General features: G+C 39.2%; 1 protein-coding gene and 1 long non-coding RNA gene across 4 annotated transcripts; both read right to left on the bottom strand.

Annotated features, from left to right (window-relative positions):
- Nucleotides 1-2,693: 2,693 nt before the first annotated feature.
- gdf6a (growth differentiation factor 6a) lies at nt 2,694-9,895 on the bottom strand. Of its 2 annotated transcripts, none has more exons than XM_059339503.1 (2): nt 9,254-9,895; nt 2,694-5,051 (listed from the first exon to the last, which is right to left on the bottom strand). In XM_059339503.1, the coding sequence occupies exons 1-2, from the start codon at nt 9,612-9,614 to the stop codon at nt 4,129-4,131; spliced, it is 1,284 nt and encodes a 427-aa protein (XP_059195486.1). In that variant the 5' UTR covers nt 9,615-9,895; the 3' UTR covers nt 2,694-4,128. The 2 variants fall into 2 exon arrangements, with proteins under 2 accessions (XP_059195486.1, XP_059195485.1); XM_059339502.1 differs by having other exon boundaries at nt 2,694-5,114; nt 9,254-9,894.
- Nucleotides 9,896-10,974: 1,079 nt separating this feature from the next.
- On the bottom strand, nt 10,975-14,483 carry LOC131976472 (uncharacterized). Of its 2 annotated transcripts, none has more exons than XR_009394801.1 (4): nt 14,365-14,483; nt 13,084-13,145; nt 12,853-12,941; nt 10,975-12,730 (listed from the first exon to the last, which is right to left on the bottom strand). It is a non-coding gene; the product is annotated as an uncharacterized LOC131976472 (long non-coding RNA). The 2 variants fall into 2 exon arrangements; XR_009394802.1 differs by having other exon boundaries at nt 14,323-14,430.
- Between the last annotated feature and the right edge of the window lie 3,843 nt (nt 14,484-18,326).

Here is an 18,326-nt window from a genome sequence, read left to right as displayed (position 1 = left end):
TCACTCGGAGCAACACCTAGTAGATCTTCACTTATGCAGCCTCACAGATCTCTAAAGAGGAGCCTCCATGCACAGATGTGGGGTGTCAAGACTATTTGTGTTTCTGATGAAAAGGACCTGTCTCTTTGCCAACTTTGGTTTGCTTAGACTAATATATAAGAACTGAGTTTCAAATAAACACAACTCTGTGTTTTTGCTCTCTCTGCCTCGGCGTGTAGCAGAGGGACAATAAGGCGGTTGTGATGAAGAACTTTATAGGAACATTTAACTTGAGAGTGAGGGATTGAAGCGGGTAAACAAAGCATTCCTTTCCCTTTCATCACCATTTAACTGTTCCCTTAACATTCAGTCTCACCTCCAGGCCAGTGCCCACCAGACCGGGGAACTTGTCAAATAAATATAAATCAAAAAGGCAAGGTTTATCCCACAAGTTACATGAAGTCGCTCAGAAATTTAGACTTGTGCAATAATCCAGAATCAGCTGCAAAGACTCATGCACAGTATCTCCCATGGTGCACTTGTGAGCAGCAGGGATAGCAGAGCAGCACCCCGGCGATGCTGTTCCAGACACATAGCCTGGAGGGCCATTTGGTTATACTCAGGGGAATGGTTGTTGTGTCAGTCATTTGCAGCGACCGCTAAAGAGTGCACTTAGCATCCTCTGTTTCCCCCTAGCAAACATGTGGGGGAGTGACATGATACTGTACAAGAGCCTGGACAACATATAACATTTCAAAGCAATTTCCTAATTGTTTCCAGGCCAAGGTCGATAGCCTATATGGAAGCAATCCCTTCTTTCAAACTTTTTTTTTTCATCCACAGATTGGGAAACATTAAAGTGTTAAGTAAACTTGACCCAGGCAGGCTAATTCATTGGGAAATAGCTGTGGTTCGTACATTCACTGCCATATCAATGACAGTCAGTCAGTGGATTTCCTTTTGCTTGGATGGTCACCATATGTTTATCGTGCAATCCTGAGCCAGCCACTCACTGAATGATGACATTTGTTGTCTATGATGAGAGACTGTTTATAAAGGGTTAGCACAGATTAGCTAGCATACCTGAAGGCAAAGGTATATGTGCTCCATATGCACCGTATACATCTTACTGTGGGATTCTGCTGTAGATTTTGATAAAACCTTGGAAATACGCCCATTTTCATGCCTGTAGTGTAAGTCAGTCCAAGAATATTAGTAAGCATGATCAACTCTCTCTAAAGACTTCAAACACTAGAGTGCTAAAACGCAAATCTGTGATATCATCAAGCATAAAGTTTGGAACTGGTCCATAGACAATGAAGAGGAATTACATGATAAATCTATTTACTGGAAATAGAGGTAAGTGACTACATAACAGGGTTGGATCCATACAAAATGAAGAAAAGCTCATTTTCACACAACTTGAGCGGTTTGCCTGGTGTGGTGGTGATCCTCATTACTAATGACCTCATCCTTCAGATCTCAGATTAAAGTGTACAAGAGTCTGGAGGATTATGACAATTTTTGGATTCACAACCATGCAACCAGGGTTTTATTGAACTGAGTAAATGTGCTCAACTATTACTTTTATATAGCTATTTAACTCAAATCTACATGGATGCACCACAGGCATCAGCATGCTAGCTACTAGCTTACCTTAAGATATTTTTTTCTACCAAAGTTGCTCCCAGAGGTCAGGTGCAAGACTGTTAAAAAGCTCCTCCAGACTTAACTCTGTGGTTTTTGATCCACGTCAGCCACCATTCCCCTGCATTTTTTCATCTCTCCCCTTCATGAGCTACTATTTTACAGAACTCCGAAAGAAGCCCTTGTTTCCTAATGGAATGAAAAAGCTATAAACATTGTCATTAATAGGCATTTATGCAGTGTTGGTAGTCCTCTCAGAACCTGTGTCATGATAGGCAAAGAGGCTACTGGAGAAGATGTTGTAGATGACACTTCTTGCACCTGGGGGAGAGTTCAGGGTATATGGGTACAATTTGTGTTTCAGGACTGAGAAAACTACAATAACATAAAGCTTATTTGAGTATAAAACAGAAAACAAACCTTGCCATTCATTGTCTATGAAGCAGCTCCAAACTTTTTACCTTCTGACATCACAAACTAAGAGTTTTCTGGCTCATGTTCACAGATATTTAGTTAACTTTCCATGGTAATAACATACCAGAATTCTTCATTTAGGTGGTACTCCCCTTTAAACCCCTCATACACACTTTTTTCGGTCATATCTCAGGTGTTTATTCTTTTATTCTTTATCCTTGTTTTCTTTCTTTTCTAAACAATATACAAATGCAAAGCTGTAACTTTCCTAAAATAGTAATACATTGTTGTTTTCCCCAGATGGTATTAACTACATAACTAACAATCTTACTGTCGTTTAGGGACCCAGTATCTTAAATATCAATATGGTGGTATGATCTTAGAAAGTATCTATAACTATGTCATCTGAAATTGCCACAATATTGTATTTTTCCATTTAAAGAAAATTCAGTGTGCTGTTGAAGCATATGTTTTCTGAGATGTGTTTGTAATTTAAGCATATCAAATCATCCAGGAAGAAAGAAATATATGTTTTTGTCAAGCATGCATGGTTAAAGGCTTCATAATTTGACTATAGAAAGTAATTCAGGCCTGTATATATATATATATTTTTTTTTTTAAACATTTAATTAAGACACTAATAAAAGGACAACTTCTCTGCCTCTAATTCCCTCATAAAGAAACGTTTTTATTGTTTTTAGGGAGGTCAGACTCTTTTAAAAACACTTAAAAATAAATGAAATCAATGCATTAATCATCAGAAGTACCAGACTGTTGGACTTTGTTTTGAATTTTATTTGTACAGTAATGGTGTGGAATATTATCCAGTAATATATGTATATAAATGATCTTATATATCATTGTAAAAGCTCTTTACACTCTAACTGAATGCACCTCAAAACTCAGATCCTATATGCAATTATGAGGTAGACATTAATAATGGTATTTTCCACCCTCTGCAGGAACAATATCGAATACACCTTAAATTACTCTTATCAATGTAAGAAATATATGATTATCATGAAACTCTGTACATCACAAATAATAAAATAATTATAGAATAGAAATTATACCGATTTGAGTGCATTTTGTATATTTACAAAGAAATGACGTTTTCTCATTTCTTCATTCGTTGCACTTTGTAAAGTTTTCCACTGTACAAATATTTACAGCTCAAGAAAATAATAATGAACAGCAGTGCATTCAAAGCTAATGTGCATTTAAATATCGTCTCGTTTGCGAGTCTTTTTTTCTTTTTCTTATATTTTCGTCATCAGAGAAGACAAACTCTGTCGCTGACTGCGTGTCCTTGGCGCAGTCAGTTGCGGAAGTGCATTTCGTAAAGATGCAGACTTTTGAGCAAAAAGTTCGCCTCAGTAATGTGTGCTTTCTTTCATTCTTTCTTTCTTTCTTTCTTTCTTTTTTACAACAGGGCCCCGGTCAGGCACAAGTCTGGATTTGTGTCCTTTCTGTCCACGACGCCTCTCCTTCTAAACTGGTCTCCAATAAGGCAAAAATCTCTTGAAGGCATTACCACCATCTTATCTCCTCTCCTCAGACCATTCTGTGTATGTGTGTTTGGTAGATTAGACATTCACCCCCTTTTATTTGGAAAACAGGCACTTTGCTCGGGCCTGTAATGACTCCAGCTGGACGGTGGCAATTACGGCCTGGATGCACATACCCAAAAGAGTCCGGCCTGGGCTGGCAGGATCACACGGCACAGCTCGCAACAATAAAGCGCTGACAGGCACTGTCCTCTGGCCTCGGCACGAACAGGTGCACAGTCTGACTCAGTAATAGGCTCCCAACTCGCCGCGTACCCATTTCCTTGTGCCATATGGACACGTCTCCATCTCTGGGAAACAAAAGCCTGTTTGATGACTTGTTGCGTGGATGGGAATAAAAGGCGTTAAGGCAGAGAGTGTGAATTATCGTGAGTCTGAATAAATAGCAGGAACCGCCTTTTGTGTGCATCCCTTTTGAATCGGCGCGTCATGCGTAAAAGCATTCCAGACCTGTGAGGACTTTCAAAAACCTGGGACCCATCATCTTTGATCTGTCTTTTAAAGTTTATTATAATGAGCGCTACCTGCACCCACACTGCTCCACCACCATGTCCTCGTACTGTTTGTACACCACGTTGTTGCCTGAGTCTATGTACAGGATGCTGATGGGGCTGAGTTTGGTGGGGACGCAGCAGCTGGGCGGGGTGCTGTTGGGGTCCATGGAGTTCATGAGCGTCTGTATGATGGCGTGGTTGGTCGGCTCGAGGTGCGACCTCAGGGGGAAGTCGCACACCCCCTCGCAGTGGTACGCCTCGTAATCCAGAGGCGCGATGATCCAGTCGTCCCAGCCCAGCTCTTTGAAGTTCACATGTAGCGCCTTTTTGCTGCACCTGGATTTGGATTTCTTCCCGTGCCTCTTCCCGTGCCGGTTGCTGAGCGCGGTCCTCCTCCGCCGCCGCGGCCCCTCGCCTCTCACCCCCCTCAGTGACACCCCCTCCTCCCCCTCCGCCGCCTTCCCCACCACCACCACCGCCTCCTCCTTCTCCCCCACCGACCTCCGCGACTTGATCTTCTCCTCCATCTCGTTGAACAGGTTCTCCCTCTTCTTGGAGCGCGTGTAGGCCACCAGGATGGCCTTCTCCTGCTGGGACCGGGTGCTCCTGTCCAGCCCCAGCTGCCTCAGGTCCACCTCGGTGTTGGTTTTGCGCAGAGTGACGCGGAGCTGGAAGCAAAGCTGGTTCCCCTGCTGATAGTGATGGTGATAGTGGTGATGGGGGTGATGATAGTGATGCTGGTGTGCTTTAAACATTTCCCATGCGTCCAAAACTTCCCAGCCGGCCTTGGTGGAGTCCAGAGGGTCCAGGGACCTGGAGTCCAGGAGTCTGTCAGAGCGGCAGGGGTAGAGCTGGATGTCGTAGAGGCCCGTCGTCTGCAGGGAAGTCTGCAAATCCCCGGGCGCTCTCCTAAATATCCTTAATTCCGCCCCGACCAGCTCCTCTTTGTCTGAAAGGGTTGAGACATCAAACAGATACTTTTGTCTTCGCAGAGGAGAGTGCAAAAGATCGTCTGCAAGGATAAAAGAAGAAAATAATTGCAGTCAGATTCACTTAGGGTGTACAGTGTTCAGAGGGATGGAGGGGGGAGGAGGGGGCTCACATTCTTCCACAGAGGCCTTCTCTCTCTCTCTCTCTCTCTCTCTCTCTCTCTCTCTCTCTCTCTTGTTTTTCAAATGTCCACCCTGAACCTGCATTAAACAAACTGCAGCTGACAAGTCTTGATGTTGAATGAGAATGAAAAAACTCACAGTTAACACCACGTTTATTATTGGTGATATTTTTATATATATTATTATATATATTTACTATAACCATTATTTTCCCTCTTATTTACTTTGATTTGATTACATTCCAACAGAATTATCTTGATAAAATATTTGATAGTTGAAACTGCTTTAAGGTTTCTTCTATAATATTGCATATATATATATATATATATATATATGCATTTCATGCAAATTTATTGCACATGAGCAATTTTTAATCATGTGTTCTTGTCATATAAAGAATGAAGCTTATCTCACATGTTCAAATATATATATGTATATATAATAATTATATATAATATATGCATCCAATAACCACAGTTCGTTTTTGATGTTACAGTGACAATAATCCTATAAATTCTGGCGAAATTTAAATGCCACGCCACTTTTAATCAAAGTCAGCATGTTTTAATGAAAATAGTTCTGCTTTCATTAAACTTGATGACAGCTTGATTAATAATTTCCAGCTCTTTGACAGAGTGGAAGTAAACTTTCCATCCTTTACAGTCTTAAATCTAAGCAGCAGTCAGAACATCACAAATGTGGTTAGTTTTTTTTCTTTCCTTTTTTTCAGAACTCTTGCAGAGTTGTAAGGCAAAGAAAGAAAAAAAAAACAAGGGGCCTAGTGATGTGAAGGCCCCTGGGTGCTGCCAGACACAACGGACCAAAGGCGACATACTGTACACTCAACTGAACAATACACAATTAATGCATTATTCCCTGCTGGAGACCCAGGAGGCCTGCAAATATTCCACCAAGGCGAAGCGGAGAAACTGTATGTAACACTGTGGAACAATGCATGTAAACGCGTTTTAAAACACATTAAATACCTGCATTTAACTAATAAAGATTCGAGTATTTTCTGTGTTTTTAAGGAATATATTTAGGATTAGAATGATTAATGCATGTTATCATGCATGTCAAGCTGCAGCTTATTAAAGTATGGAAGCAGACATTTTCTTGGTTTTTAAATATTTCCCCCGACATTTTGATGGACTAAATGCAGAATGAGGGGCAGAATTTGTCCAGAATTAACGTGATTGAATTCAAGAAAATTCTTAAAATATGCTTTTTTACGTTTGTAATTATGATATATTGTCATATGATTTATTTCAAATGTTATAATATTAAAACACGAAGTTTTAAAAGTAAATGCGGGACTAAGAGAGGAATAATCTGTGATTATTTTTTTTCTTTCTTATAAAATAAAAACCAGTTGCCTCGAATGATTGTCTCTATTTGAATCTAAATGTTGTTTTTTTTAAATAAAATAAAATGACGTGCCTGTATGAAAACACCTCTGTGATATCATTTGTAAAAGTAGTTCTGAGGAGATATGTGAATGTAGTTGTCAGTTTCCCTCCGTGAACCCTGCCGAGTCAAACAGTAAAAGCAGATTGGAACCTTGTGCTCGTTTCAGTGACTTTGCGCGTATGGTCTGAATTAAGATCCTTTTTTTTTTTATAAGACCTCAAACAAATCGAATACAAGTTCACCAAATAATTAACAGTTCTGAATTCCCAACTTCCTCATTAAAGCACTTCCCCTCTTATATTTCATCTCATCCTGCCAACGACAACATTCCGCTTTAAACGCGCCTGCACGGAGTGACTGCTGGAATAATTGAGAGATATTCGTGTTGACAGTTAAAAAAAAATTAGAGCGTTTTCTTAATTTCATTATTATGTAAAAAGCCAATTTTTTCCATTACGCGTAAGATGACTGACGGTGGATAATTGGGGGAGAATGCGGTGGACTTTATTACTCGGTTAAAACTGCATCCTGTGCACTTTAGTTTGACCTTGTTGCTTGTATCCGAACAAATGCAAAACATGTTTTTGTCATCTATCCCTCTGTTTAGAGAGAGAGAGAGAGAGAGAGAGAGAGAGAGAGAGAGAGAGAGAGAGAGAGAGAGAGAGAGAGAGAGAGAGAGAGAGAGAGAGAGACCGGGCTGCACCATCTGCGCTTTAATGAGTTACCCCAAGTGCCAAAACTAATTTTCAGATTCGGGTTATTCTTTTCTGATCTTGCCTTTTCTGACCTGCAGGGAAACACCCTGTCTGGTTTTATAACCAAATTTCATTTTATCTACAAAAGTGTGAAAGCCAAAGAAGCCGTAGATCATGGGTGCACTCAGTAAAAAACCCTGTCCCTGCATGGATGAATAATGCGTAAAAGACGTAAAAACCTGTTACTTTACGCGTCAAAAGCTGGCCCCCCGTGTGTATTTCTCTCCTGATGGAGGGCGATTTAAATAACGAAAAAACTCCCAGCTGAGGTTCATTCTGCAGGTTAATGCAATGCAACACTTTGGGGATGCTGGGATGAAATCCCAAAAGAAACCAAAAGCGCTTGAGCTGAAAGAACGGGGAAGAAAAATAATTTTCCGTAATTAAAGTGGCGGTCTCAAAGGGAGGTTCCGCAGTAAAAAAAAAAAAAAAATACGAACCACTTCACAGAGGAGGAAGTGCTCTTTCATTTTTCCCCCCTCGTCGTTTTTTGGTGATGTGCCCATCGTGGCCGAGCTGGGTCATTATGGGAGAATAGACAGTGTTTGATATGTTATGACATGAACACTCAATTAGATCACCGAGTTCAAATACTCCAATCAGCCGTTCGATGCCAAGCAGCTCTCAGAGGGTCCAGCTCGGGGTCAGAGCCAGTGACACATCACATCAAAATCACAGGAGAAAGTGAGGCGTTTTTCCTATCAAATCAGTTCACACTGCAAGAAGTGGCCGCACGGATGAGCCTTTTAGCTTCATATCCATTCTTAAAACTTCCTGTTTTATCTGAAAATGAGCATTTGTGTGAGAAAACACCACCTATTTTCAATTCAGTTCGTTTTTTAAACAAACAAGTATACAATATTATAATAAAATACATTTCACTGAACATAAGTCTTGAACAAAAGTTTGTTTGCATTGGAAATAAGTTCAGTTGAAGATAATATGATTTAAGCAGCAGACTGGTCTAAATGAGCCGTAATGATGGATATTTTTTGCAGTGCGCAGTCTCAGACCAGAGGGACCGCAAACAAAGATAGCTTTTATTTCTCCTGCAAAGATTAACTTGGCTTATGTCCCCTTGTGTGTGCTGGATGTGTTTGTGTATATCAGATTGTGTTTGTCCTCGCAGGCCAGTCCAATCACTTGGTTACACATGTTAACTGACCCAAACACCTGCTTCTCACACCGACCCGCTCTGCCGCGGCCCCCAGCTCTCTTTGTCAGCACAAGTTGGCCAAACTGGGCACCCTAATGGCTACAGATTTGACTTTTTAATATGAGTTTAAACCTCAGATTTAATTCGAAATGTCCGGGCTTATTTCACAGAGAATAATTTAATTAATTGGAAATAAAACAACCACCTCAAATAAGTAGGGAAAAAAGTTTCCTGTTTTCACGTGGGAGCAGAGTAGTTTTTGCTGCAGCCTGCACTGACAGTGATTTACAGCCTTCATTTAGAGAGCGCCTTAATTAGTGTTTTACTGTCGTGTTACCCAGAGGTTAATTTAAGTGTAATATAAGTTAATACTCGGAAAAAGTTACATGTTTCGGCAGCTGTGCGGCAAATAAACCTGAATACAACCACAACTGCTCACGAATAACATATAACCCTGCAGCTTTCTAGTATTTATTTTTGTTTAATACTTGTTTTTATGATTTATTACCATTTTCTGCGCATAAAAGTGCAATCGTGCACTATTTTTGCCTGAGCTAAAACGTGCGTAAAAGTTATTGTTTTTAATGCATAACTCTAGTTTAAGCCACATTTTTAAGTAGTACAAGAGGGGAATATTTAAGCAGTCAGTTGAGGACAAACTGTGCCACAGAATTATGCAAGAATGAGCTGATGGAGCTGGCAGCGGGCTCAAACCAACCTGTTCCTCTGTCCACAAAACTTGTTATGGTGTTGGCAGATTTAGAGGAGCGGAAAAAGCTTGCGTTTAGTCCGAGCTTCTCTGCAGCCGAGTATGTCCTGTATATAGAGAGCATGTATTCATGCGGCACAATAGCGTCCTTTAGGTCTTCTTTGTGATGGCCCGCGATGGGGTGCGTGGACGCGAAGATGTCTTTTAGGATTTTGGATGACCTTTGTCCGTCCCGATGCGAGATCCGGGCTCCTCTGTTTCTCCTCGGCGCAGAGGGAGAGATGATAGCAGCAGACTGGAAACACGGTATATTCCCAAGGAAAGCAAGCAGCAGGCCCAGATATAGCGTTACGAGTCGAGATGCGTCCATGGCTGGAAGAGTCACCGGGAGATGTTAAGGAAATTATTTTTTCCCGCTCAGTGGAGTTGGATTCGAGGGGGCCGCCGGAGACGGAGATGGTGTGCGCGTCAGGGTCGGAGAACTGCTACTTTTGCGCACTCCGGTCGCACCAGAAGAAGTGCGTTTTGCGCTCTGGACTCCACACAAGAGCGGAGACTGTTGGGCCGAGAGAAACACGCCCACATGGTCGCTCAGTGCAGGGCTTCCCAAACAATTTCATGTCACAGACCTCCAAAGAGACGCGCACTAGAGCCAACGGACCGCCACAAGATACACACACGATGTGAGGAAGTTTAACAGACAGCTGCTCAACTTAACTGCACTGTCCACAGAGACACTTTGTTTTGGATGACAGGACCAGGACCTTAAATTATGACAATAATCAAGCTACGATCAAATTAAACTCATTTTGCTCCTTCCACAAATACTTATTTTAGACACAGATCAAACTTAACGTAGCCTACACATGTCTGAGAGCTACTTCCGTTAATATTGAGGTTATAAAGTTGACCAAAGCAGATAGGGGTCCACACAGCCTTCAGAAAAACTAAAACAGATTTATAGTGCTTCTTATCACAACGTCTTTAAGAGTCTAAAGCTTTCAAGGACACGTCAGATCAGATTAGATTTTACGCACAGATAAGCAGAAACAACGTGTGCATGCGGTGATCATCAATTTTGCAGCTTCACACGTTGTGCGTAGTGGGAGATTTTCCTCAATTCTATCGAATTAATAATATAACACGCAGGAAACATTTTTAAGCTTTTCGTTTAGTGTTGGGTTATTCGTAGAGGAGATAAAAACAAAAATGGTTCAATAAATTGAAGGCAGAGGTCTCGTGCATTTAAATGTAACCAATAAACCCAAAACATTTGCTGTTCAGTCATTGAAACGCATCTAACTTGTTTTAAATAACACTAGTGACCTCTAGTGGACGTTGTCAATTATTACAACCCGATGTCCCATTTATAAAGAAACGAGGACAAATGCTGCATTCATGTCCTGTGGGAAAATCCGGGTAGTCTAAATCCCCACACTCAACAAAATAATTAAGCCAAAAACGTGGACTTTATTTAATTTAATTACATGTAAATTTTGTTACATAAGTTGAATGTAAAAGGTCAAATTAAGTGCAATGTTTTTCTTTCATTTAAAAGTAATATAAAAAAATTAAATAACATTCATGAAAATTTCTACATAAACTTAATGTGTAAATTTACTTTAGTTTATGTATAATTTTACATAAACCTTATAAGATTATTGAGTATCACATATAAAGGTAAATTTTACATAAACCTTATGTGTTTATTCAAGCATCTCATACGCAAGTAGTTAAGAAAAAGTTTCTTTATTAATATTAAGCACCAAATTGGGGCCACAGAATACAGTTTAAAATTAGACATTAAAACATCTTTAGACATTCACACTATATAACATAGTAACATAACATAATATACATGAATGTCACTTACATTGAAGTCTACAGTTCCCAAACTTGACAAATTAGTTGACACAATCCTGATTAAGCCCATCAACTCCACATAACTGTATGTCCCAGTATAGCAGTGTTTGGAATCTTGTGTCGTCCGTTGACATCAGCGCATTGGCCCACATCAGGAAGTGATTTGTTTTACCTCAAGACTGAAATAAAAAGACAGAAAACGAGAAACAAATCGCTTCCTGTGCACCAATGTCAACGGATGACATGAGCTTCATAACACTTCTATACTGGGACATAGTTACGTGGAGCTGATGGGCTTAATCAGGATTGCGTTAACTCATTTGTCAATGGCTTGAATATGACTGGCATTCATTTATGTGTAACATTGATGGGTAATATGTAAAAACAAAAAAGTACAATTAAGCAAGAGGCTACTGGTGTGTATCTGTACCTCCCACGTGTCTGCACATAGGACATGACAGAGGAGTTCATCCTAAAACTGCCACCTGTTTAATAATATATTAACAATTCAGACACCAATTGTCAAACTGATAGGGAATGGGAACAAGCATGCATGTACACCATTTCTGACCATCTGAAGACAATAATGCGAAAAGACTCATGCCAAAAATATTATAGATCTCAGCAAGACTGAACAGCCACTCAGTGTAACAGCAACTTCAGCCAGAGGTACAAAAAATAAATCTGTGCCGTAGTACTGAATTAATGCAATGAAATGTAATCAAGTACCAATAACAGCCACAATTAGGCCTAGTCACATCTGTAAATAACAAGATGAAGAATTGAGGCTATAATTTCTGAATAACTTGCTGACCTGAGATAATTTGTTGAAGCCTATATCCCATCTGCAGAGAAGTATTTATATTTTTTTGTTTGACTGGGAGATTTTTCAACTCTGCCCAAACAAAACAATTCAAAAAGTCAAATGTAGAAAATAAATAAATTAAACACCTTAAAACTTTTAAGAACATTACATTTGTAAACATCGTTAAGTTTCCAAACTGACCGTAGTTAAGAAACTTGAGCCAGCACTTGGTAGCATTTAAAGATGACAGAATGAAAGACACCATTAACCTGATTACACCTAAATGTAACAATATCATTCAGCTATTTTATAATAAAAACATTTCCAAACTGACAGTAATGTACTATTGGAAGGAAAGCAACAATAAGAAACCTAACTTTTTGACTTTGAGTGTGTAAATCAGGCTAGTATGGCATACCCCAAGGGAGATGTTCTTCAGGTTGCTAAGCAGTCCACTTCCTTGTCCTTGTGAGTCCTTACTGGAGCATCTTAATCTTGAGTGTTGGGACCTTTGGAGACAGTTTGTTGCCATCCAGGGACATCAGGACTTTTTGGAAGAACTCAAATGTATATTTGATAAAAACATTTGAGCCAACCCAAATGTATATTTGAGTTCTTGGAGATAACTCTGGTTGAGTGTGTAAGTTAGGCCAAAAAGTATGGCATACCCAAGGGAGATGCTCTTCAGGTTGCTAAGCAGTTCCACATCCTCAATGAACACTCCAACATCCTCTGACTCATCCTCTTCTTCAGCACCTTCTGGGCGAATTACAGAAATCCCCATGGTGGTCTGTGCAGTCACCCTCTTAGCTTCTTCACTGTTCCAATGGTGGAAAAAATATGAAATGAAATATGAAATAAACCATAAAATAAAGAAAACAATGCAAGATAAATACTGAACGTTAACAGTACAATGTTACAGTAAAATGTTATCACTTACCAAGTATTCCTTGACTATTTTGTTGCTGTCCTCATTGAAGTAGACACAGAGCTTTAATGATAGTCTCTCTTCAGCTCAATGTTGTCCCTCTGCAAAAGAAGGAATATTAAATATCTCCAATTAAAGACATCTCCGCACTGTTTATAACTATCTCAGTATTTCCTTGTATTCATTCAGCAGCGGGGCAGCGCTGCTATGTTAAGAATAGTTAAGGTTACTACATATACTCACCCAAACAGAGGTTGCCCTTTCAAAATGTTAGCTTCTGTTGATATAGCCCTGTAATGTTGTATCTGAAAGTAACGGAAAACAACAATGTTAGTTTCAACCCAGCTGCAGAGGTGTGTGTGTGTGTGTGTGTGTGTGCGCGCACTCCAAAAAATGTTTTGGCCAGAATTAAGGAAATTTCCATCCCTTTCAGTTACATAGGTCTAATGTAAATAAACTAATAAAATGAATGTGAAGCAGGTAATAAGACTTATGTAATAATACTAATAAACTCAATGTGCTTCCACTATACAGTAGTGTATAGTTTATGCATTCAATTTAAAGTCAATTTTTTTTGCCCAAACCCAACAGTGAAAATTAATGCAGTCATTTTGAGTTTATTCGTACCATTTCATCAATCTTACTACTTGCTTCACATCAAGTTTGTTAGTTTATTTATATTAAAACTATGTCATTCAAATGGATGGAAATTTTGTGGCCAAAGTTTTTTTTTTGAGTGTGGGTGGGTGTATAAAGCCTTAGCTTTACGGCAAAAGTACATACGGTAATGTACAAAAAATAATGCAGGACCAAATGCAATATCAATATGTAAATTAAAGAAATAGCTATTTCAATCATGATTTTAGTTTTTTAATGTTTAATTTCTTAATAGGTAATTGTGGCATTAAAAGAAAATACCTAAAATCAATCATACATATTCTTCCAAATTCTAAATGTTTTAATCATAGACAAGGTATTATTAAAGAATAAATATATTATTTTTATGATTGTTTTTATTCATAAAAACAATTAACATTCATTTAAAAAAATAAAAGTTATTGTTTTATTAATACAAATTAAAGAAAGTCATTACAATGATGAATAATAAGAATAAAACCAGTCATCTGACAAGTGAATGAATATTCATACAGGTAGCAGATGCTAATCGATGACGCCATAATGTGGAGATCAGCCCGAGCGGCAGTAAATTAAAGCAGTGTCCAATGTATTTTCCTTCCTCTCCTCAGATATATTTCCACAACAACCATGACTACTGGCTGTAGCTGCCATAGCTGCTAGCTCGCGGTTAACACCATAGCTGCTACTTAGCTAGCATTAGCGTTCGCTAGCAGGACACGAGGCAGCTAGCGCATATATGTGCTAACCTAAATTCACCAACACCTTATACAACAAAACCATCATATTCGCTTAAGTAAATTATCAAACGCGTTTTAATTCGATGTACATATCAAATAACATCACCGTAGTGTCACACAACGGATGGAAAATGGTTGAAAAACGTACCAAAATGCTGTTACTTGATAGTGTAGCAGTCCCGCTCGTTGACTAGGTTCATGTCCATGTTCCTTCCTGCGTACACGGCCGACATGTATACGGCCGTTAGGTGGCGGGGTTTCCCCTATCAAATCCCAGGGGTAACGTCGGTCTTTCTCTACCCCTTCCTGCACTACCGCCACCTACTGTGCAGGAGTGTGATGCACATAGCTGCCTTACGTGATCAGTCATAAAGTTTATTCAATTTGTTTACATTCAGTTTATACTAAGTACATTCACATTATGTTTATTTATTTTTGTTTATTTAAATTTAGATTTTGTATATTTCAGTTACATTTTACTTAAAAACATTGTTTCATGTTTATTAGGATTTTTTTGAGTGCAGTTCAAATTTGTTTAACCTTATTAATTAGTCTAAACAGCTTTCACTTACGTACTCAAACGTTAGATTTTTTTTATAGCAATAGAAACACGTCAGTTTAATATACAAATAGAAGCTCTAATAAAGAGTTGATTTATTGTCATCTCAAAGGGTTTAAAAGAAAAGAAAACTAAAGAAAAGAGGAAAAAAAAGACATTTATTTTATAGATCTACAAACTTTTTGTCACAGGTATTTTATCCTATCATTAAAATGTCATGACTTTATCAATCAGTTTGTTTCCAATAACCTCATACTATTGTATTCTGTTTATTATTTAATTAGTGCTTTTTTAAAAAAAAGAATACCATCGTACAGGAACCCAGTGAAAATCAACCAATTTAACCATTGCAGTTTCAATAGATAAAATAGTTAGATAGTTTAAAGTTTGCCCTGGGTCTGAATTTAAAGTATCCTTCACACTTTCTTTCCACTACAGGAAGATTGCAGTCTTACTGCAATACATTTAGCTGACAGCTACAGTTACAAGTTACTTTGCAAATGAAGATTTGCACACAGAAAACATTTGATTATTGACAGAAAATGAATAGAAACCGTTTTGCTCATTTACATAACGTTTCCTGTAAAAACATGTCATGTTTTGAGCTTCACAAATGTTACAAAGATTTGCTGCTTCTTTCATTAATTGTAATAATAATTTGTAAAAATGTTGAGGTTTTGGACTTTTGGACTCAGGTCAAAACACTTTTGCGCCTGTGGCTCAGTTGGTAGAGCGGGTCATCTTCTGATTGGAAGGTTAGTGGTTCGATCCCCGACCATGGCAGCCTACATGTCGAAGTATCCTTGAGCAAGAAACTGAACCCCAAATTGTTCCCAATGCTGCGTTCATCGATGTGTGAATGAATTCCCAAGTGTGTAGTATAAAGCACTTTGGATAAAAGCGCTACATAAGTGCACCCAATTTAACATTTACCACTTTACTTCACTTTGTTACTTTGGGCTCTGAATAATTGTGACAACATTTCTCACTATTTTCACAAACCAGACAATCAGTTGGTGATCCCCTTACCAGCCCGACAGAGAAGATATTGGTATCACATGAAACTAAAAGATATATACTGTACAGCCATTTTGGTCCCTTGACCTCTGACCTCAAGATGTCTGAATTAAAATGGGTTCTACAAGTCTCCTCTTTGCAGACATGCCCACTTTATGCTGATTAAAATGTGTTATTGTCACTTATTTTATCTGAATATTTCTGTATACTGGGGTCCCAAAACAGTCTTGGAATTCTATGAATTGGGTATCACTGGAAAGCTCAGCCTCTTGTGGATTAAATAAGCCTAAATGTATTAGTTGTGATGATGTTAATCCCCATAGTAGCTTTTAATTGCAGTGAGAGAATTTCTTGAAACTTGACCTCACTGCCAAAAAATGACCTGCTGTGACCCCTAGGACAATCACAGCCTCATGAAACTTTACAACCACAAACAAGAGACCTAGAGCATTCAGAAGTTGTATGGCTCTCCAGCAGTTTGCAGAACAAAAGAGCTTGTCATCCAATCTATCTATAAAAGCAAGAAGTGTCTGTGTGTGTGTATGTGTGTGCCTAGGGCATATCCCGCTGACCGTTAGTCAGACTGACCTAAGATTTCATATGTGGCTTGCGCATGGCATGAAGGTGTGCATGAAGATTTTTGAATTAATTTTTCAAAATATCAATATTTATGTAGGACATTGCACTGTTTCCGATCGGATGTCTTTTAGGGGAGCTCCACCCCATTGTGTGATAGGCCTACACCTGGTCAGTAACACAATTCACTCTGGATTTCCACACCTAACTCATCTCATCTGTAAGTCTATTTAGCCTACCTATCTTTTGGAGTTTTAAAGTGCGCTACAAGGTTCGATTGTCCTATAATATTTTAATAGTTTCCAGCGAATATCAATGTTTCTAAAGTATTTGAAACCAAGTCATAGCATGGATTTTTCTATGGTGTCCGGTGTATTTATGTATCATTCTGGAGGGATTAGTGACCATTTTTGATCAATTCTCATTAAAAAAAGATCACAAAAATTGCTGCACCAATTTATGACACATAATGGGAATATACTTCATATCATAATGTTCTAAACCCTTATACACTTTAATCATTTTAATTAATTTATCAATCAATTCATCTGTAATACAGAACCATAACTAGAACAAGTTTATACAGTGCTGAGCTGCAGCTTTTTTAGATGGTACAGTACACCACTTCGATGTGGCGTCTACTGTTGACCTGCTATTTCCCCCTAAAAATCCACTAGTATCAGTGTACCATAACTGTATTATAGTATAACAGTCGCAGGGGACACTTGACTGCACAATCACTCAAAGTACATTTGCTTAAGTGACATTTTCAATGCAGAACCTTTACTTGTAGGTAAAGGTATGACTTTTACTTAAGTAAATAATCTGAATAAATCCTTCGCCACTGGTAATGTGGATCTTTATATGAATCCATAAAGTTGTGTTAACCTGTAGCCCAACTGTCAGCCAGCTGACTTTATCTTGCTCCAGCAGAGGGCCTCAGTGATAAGAAGACAGTGCTGATCAGAAGTCACATGCTAACATTTGATCCAGTACCACCCAGTGTCCAGTGCTTCTTCAGAGCCCAGTCTGACCCACTTGTAATGACAAACACACAACCTATAGGTTATGTTATAGAGATACGTGACATCATTTTATTCCTGGCACCATATGACTGTCAGTCGGGTACTAATTTCTCTACTTGAGTCAATGACGCAGTTGCTCAGACTAACATGCTGTCTTGACATTACAGAATGTGTTGGTGCTGCTGCCAGCCAATGCGATAAACTGATATTTAAAGCGCTGAAAATGGATCTAAATTGGGACAGGAGCAGCGCCCACCTCCATGATTATTTCAGCACCATGGAGAGCAAACTCACTGTTACACCGAGAGGACGTCAACACACTGCACATATCTGCACACACACCTTCTGTGAACACGCATGTGTTCAGTCTTTGCCAGGCCTATATTTCATGCTGTGCATTCAGCTGGCATCCTTATAATGTGACTCGCCCTAATTGCCAGGAAATTATAGCCTATTTTACAAATCCATGTAAGAACTGAAAATATCAGCTCATATTCATATATTAGAATACGCATTGATGAATAATGTATCGAGGCGTGTGTGACGTATTTAGATGTGCATGATACATTGACAGACATGTAAATAGTCTGTCGATCATATGACAGATTTTTAATGTAAACATGTCAGCAAAGCCTTCAGCTCTATATGATGGAGGGGACTAAGTGGTTAAGTAATGGTTCGCGCGTTATGTAACACACTTGGGATGGTCGTCATATTGTGCATGCACTGTCAGTGGTCTCGTTTCTTGTCCAATCGCGTGTGTCCTCAGTGTGCACGCAGCTCTCCTCCAGCAGACATCCAAACATCAGAGCGGAGGCTGCCACCGCCGGAGCACCAGCAGCGCCACGGAACGACCCTTTGTGCTTCACCGACTGACGCGCATCCTTCTGAGAGGATCCAACATCACGCATCCAGGCAAGCATGTTATTTATT

The sequence above is a fragment of the Centropristis striata genome, chromosome 8 (assembly GCF_030273125.1).
Source record: "Centropristis striata isolate RG_2023a ecotype Rhode Island chromosome 8, C.striata_1.0, whole genome shotgun sequence".
NCBI lineage: Eukaryota > Metazoa > Chordata > Actinopteri > Perciformes > Serranidae > Centropristis > Centropristis striata.
This window is presented reverse-complemented; position numbering and strand designations above follow the sequence as displayed.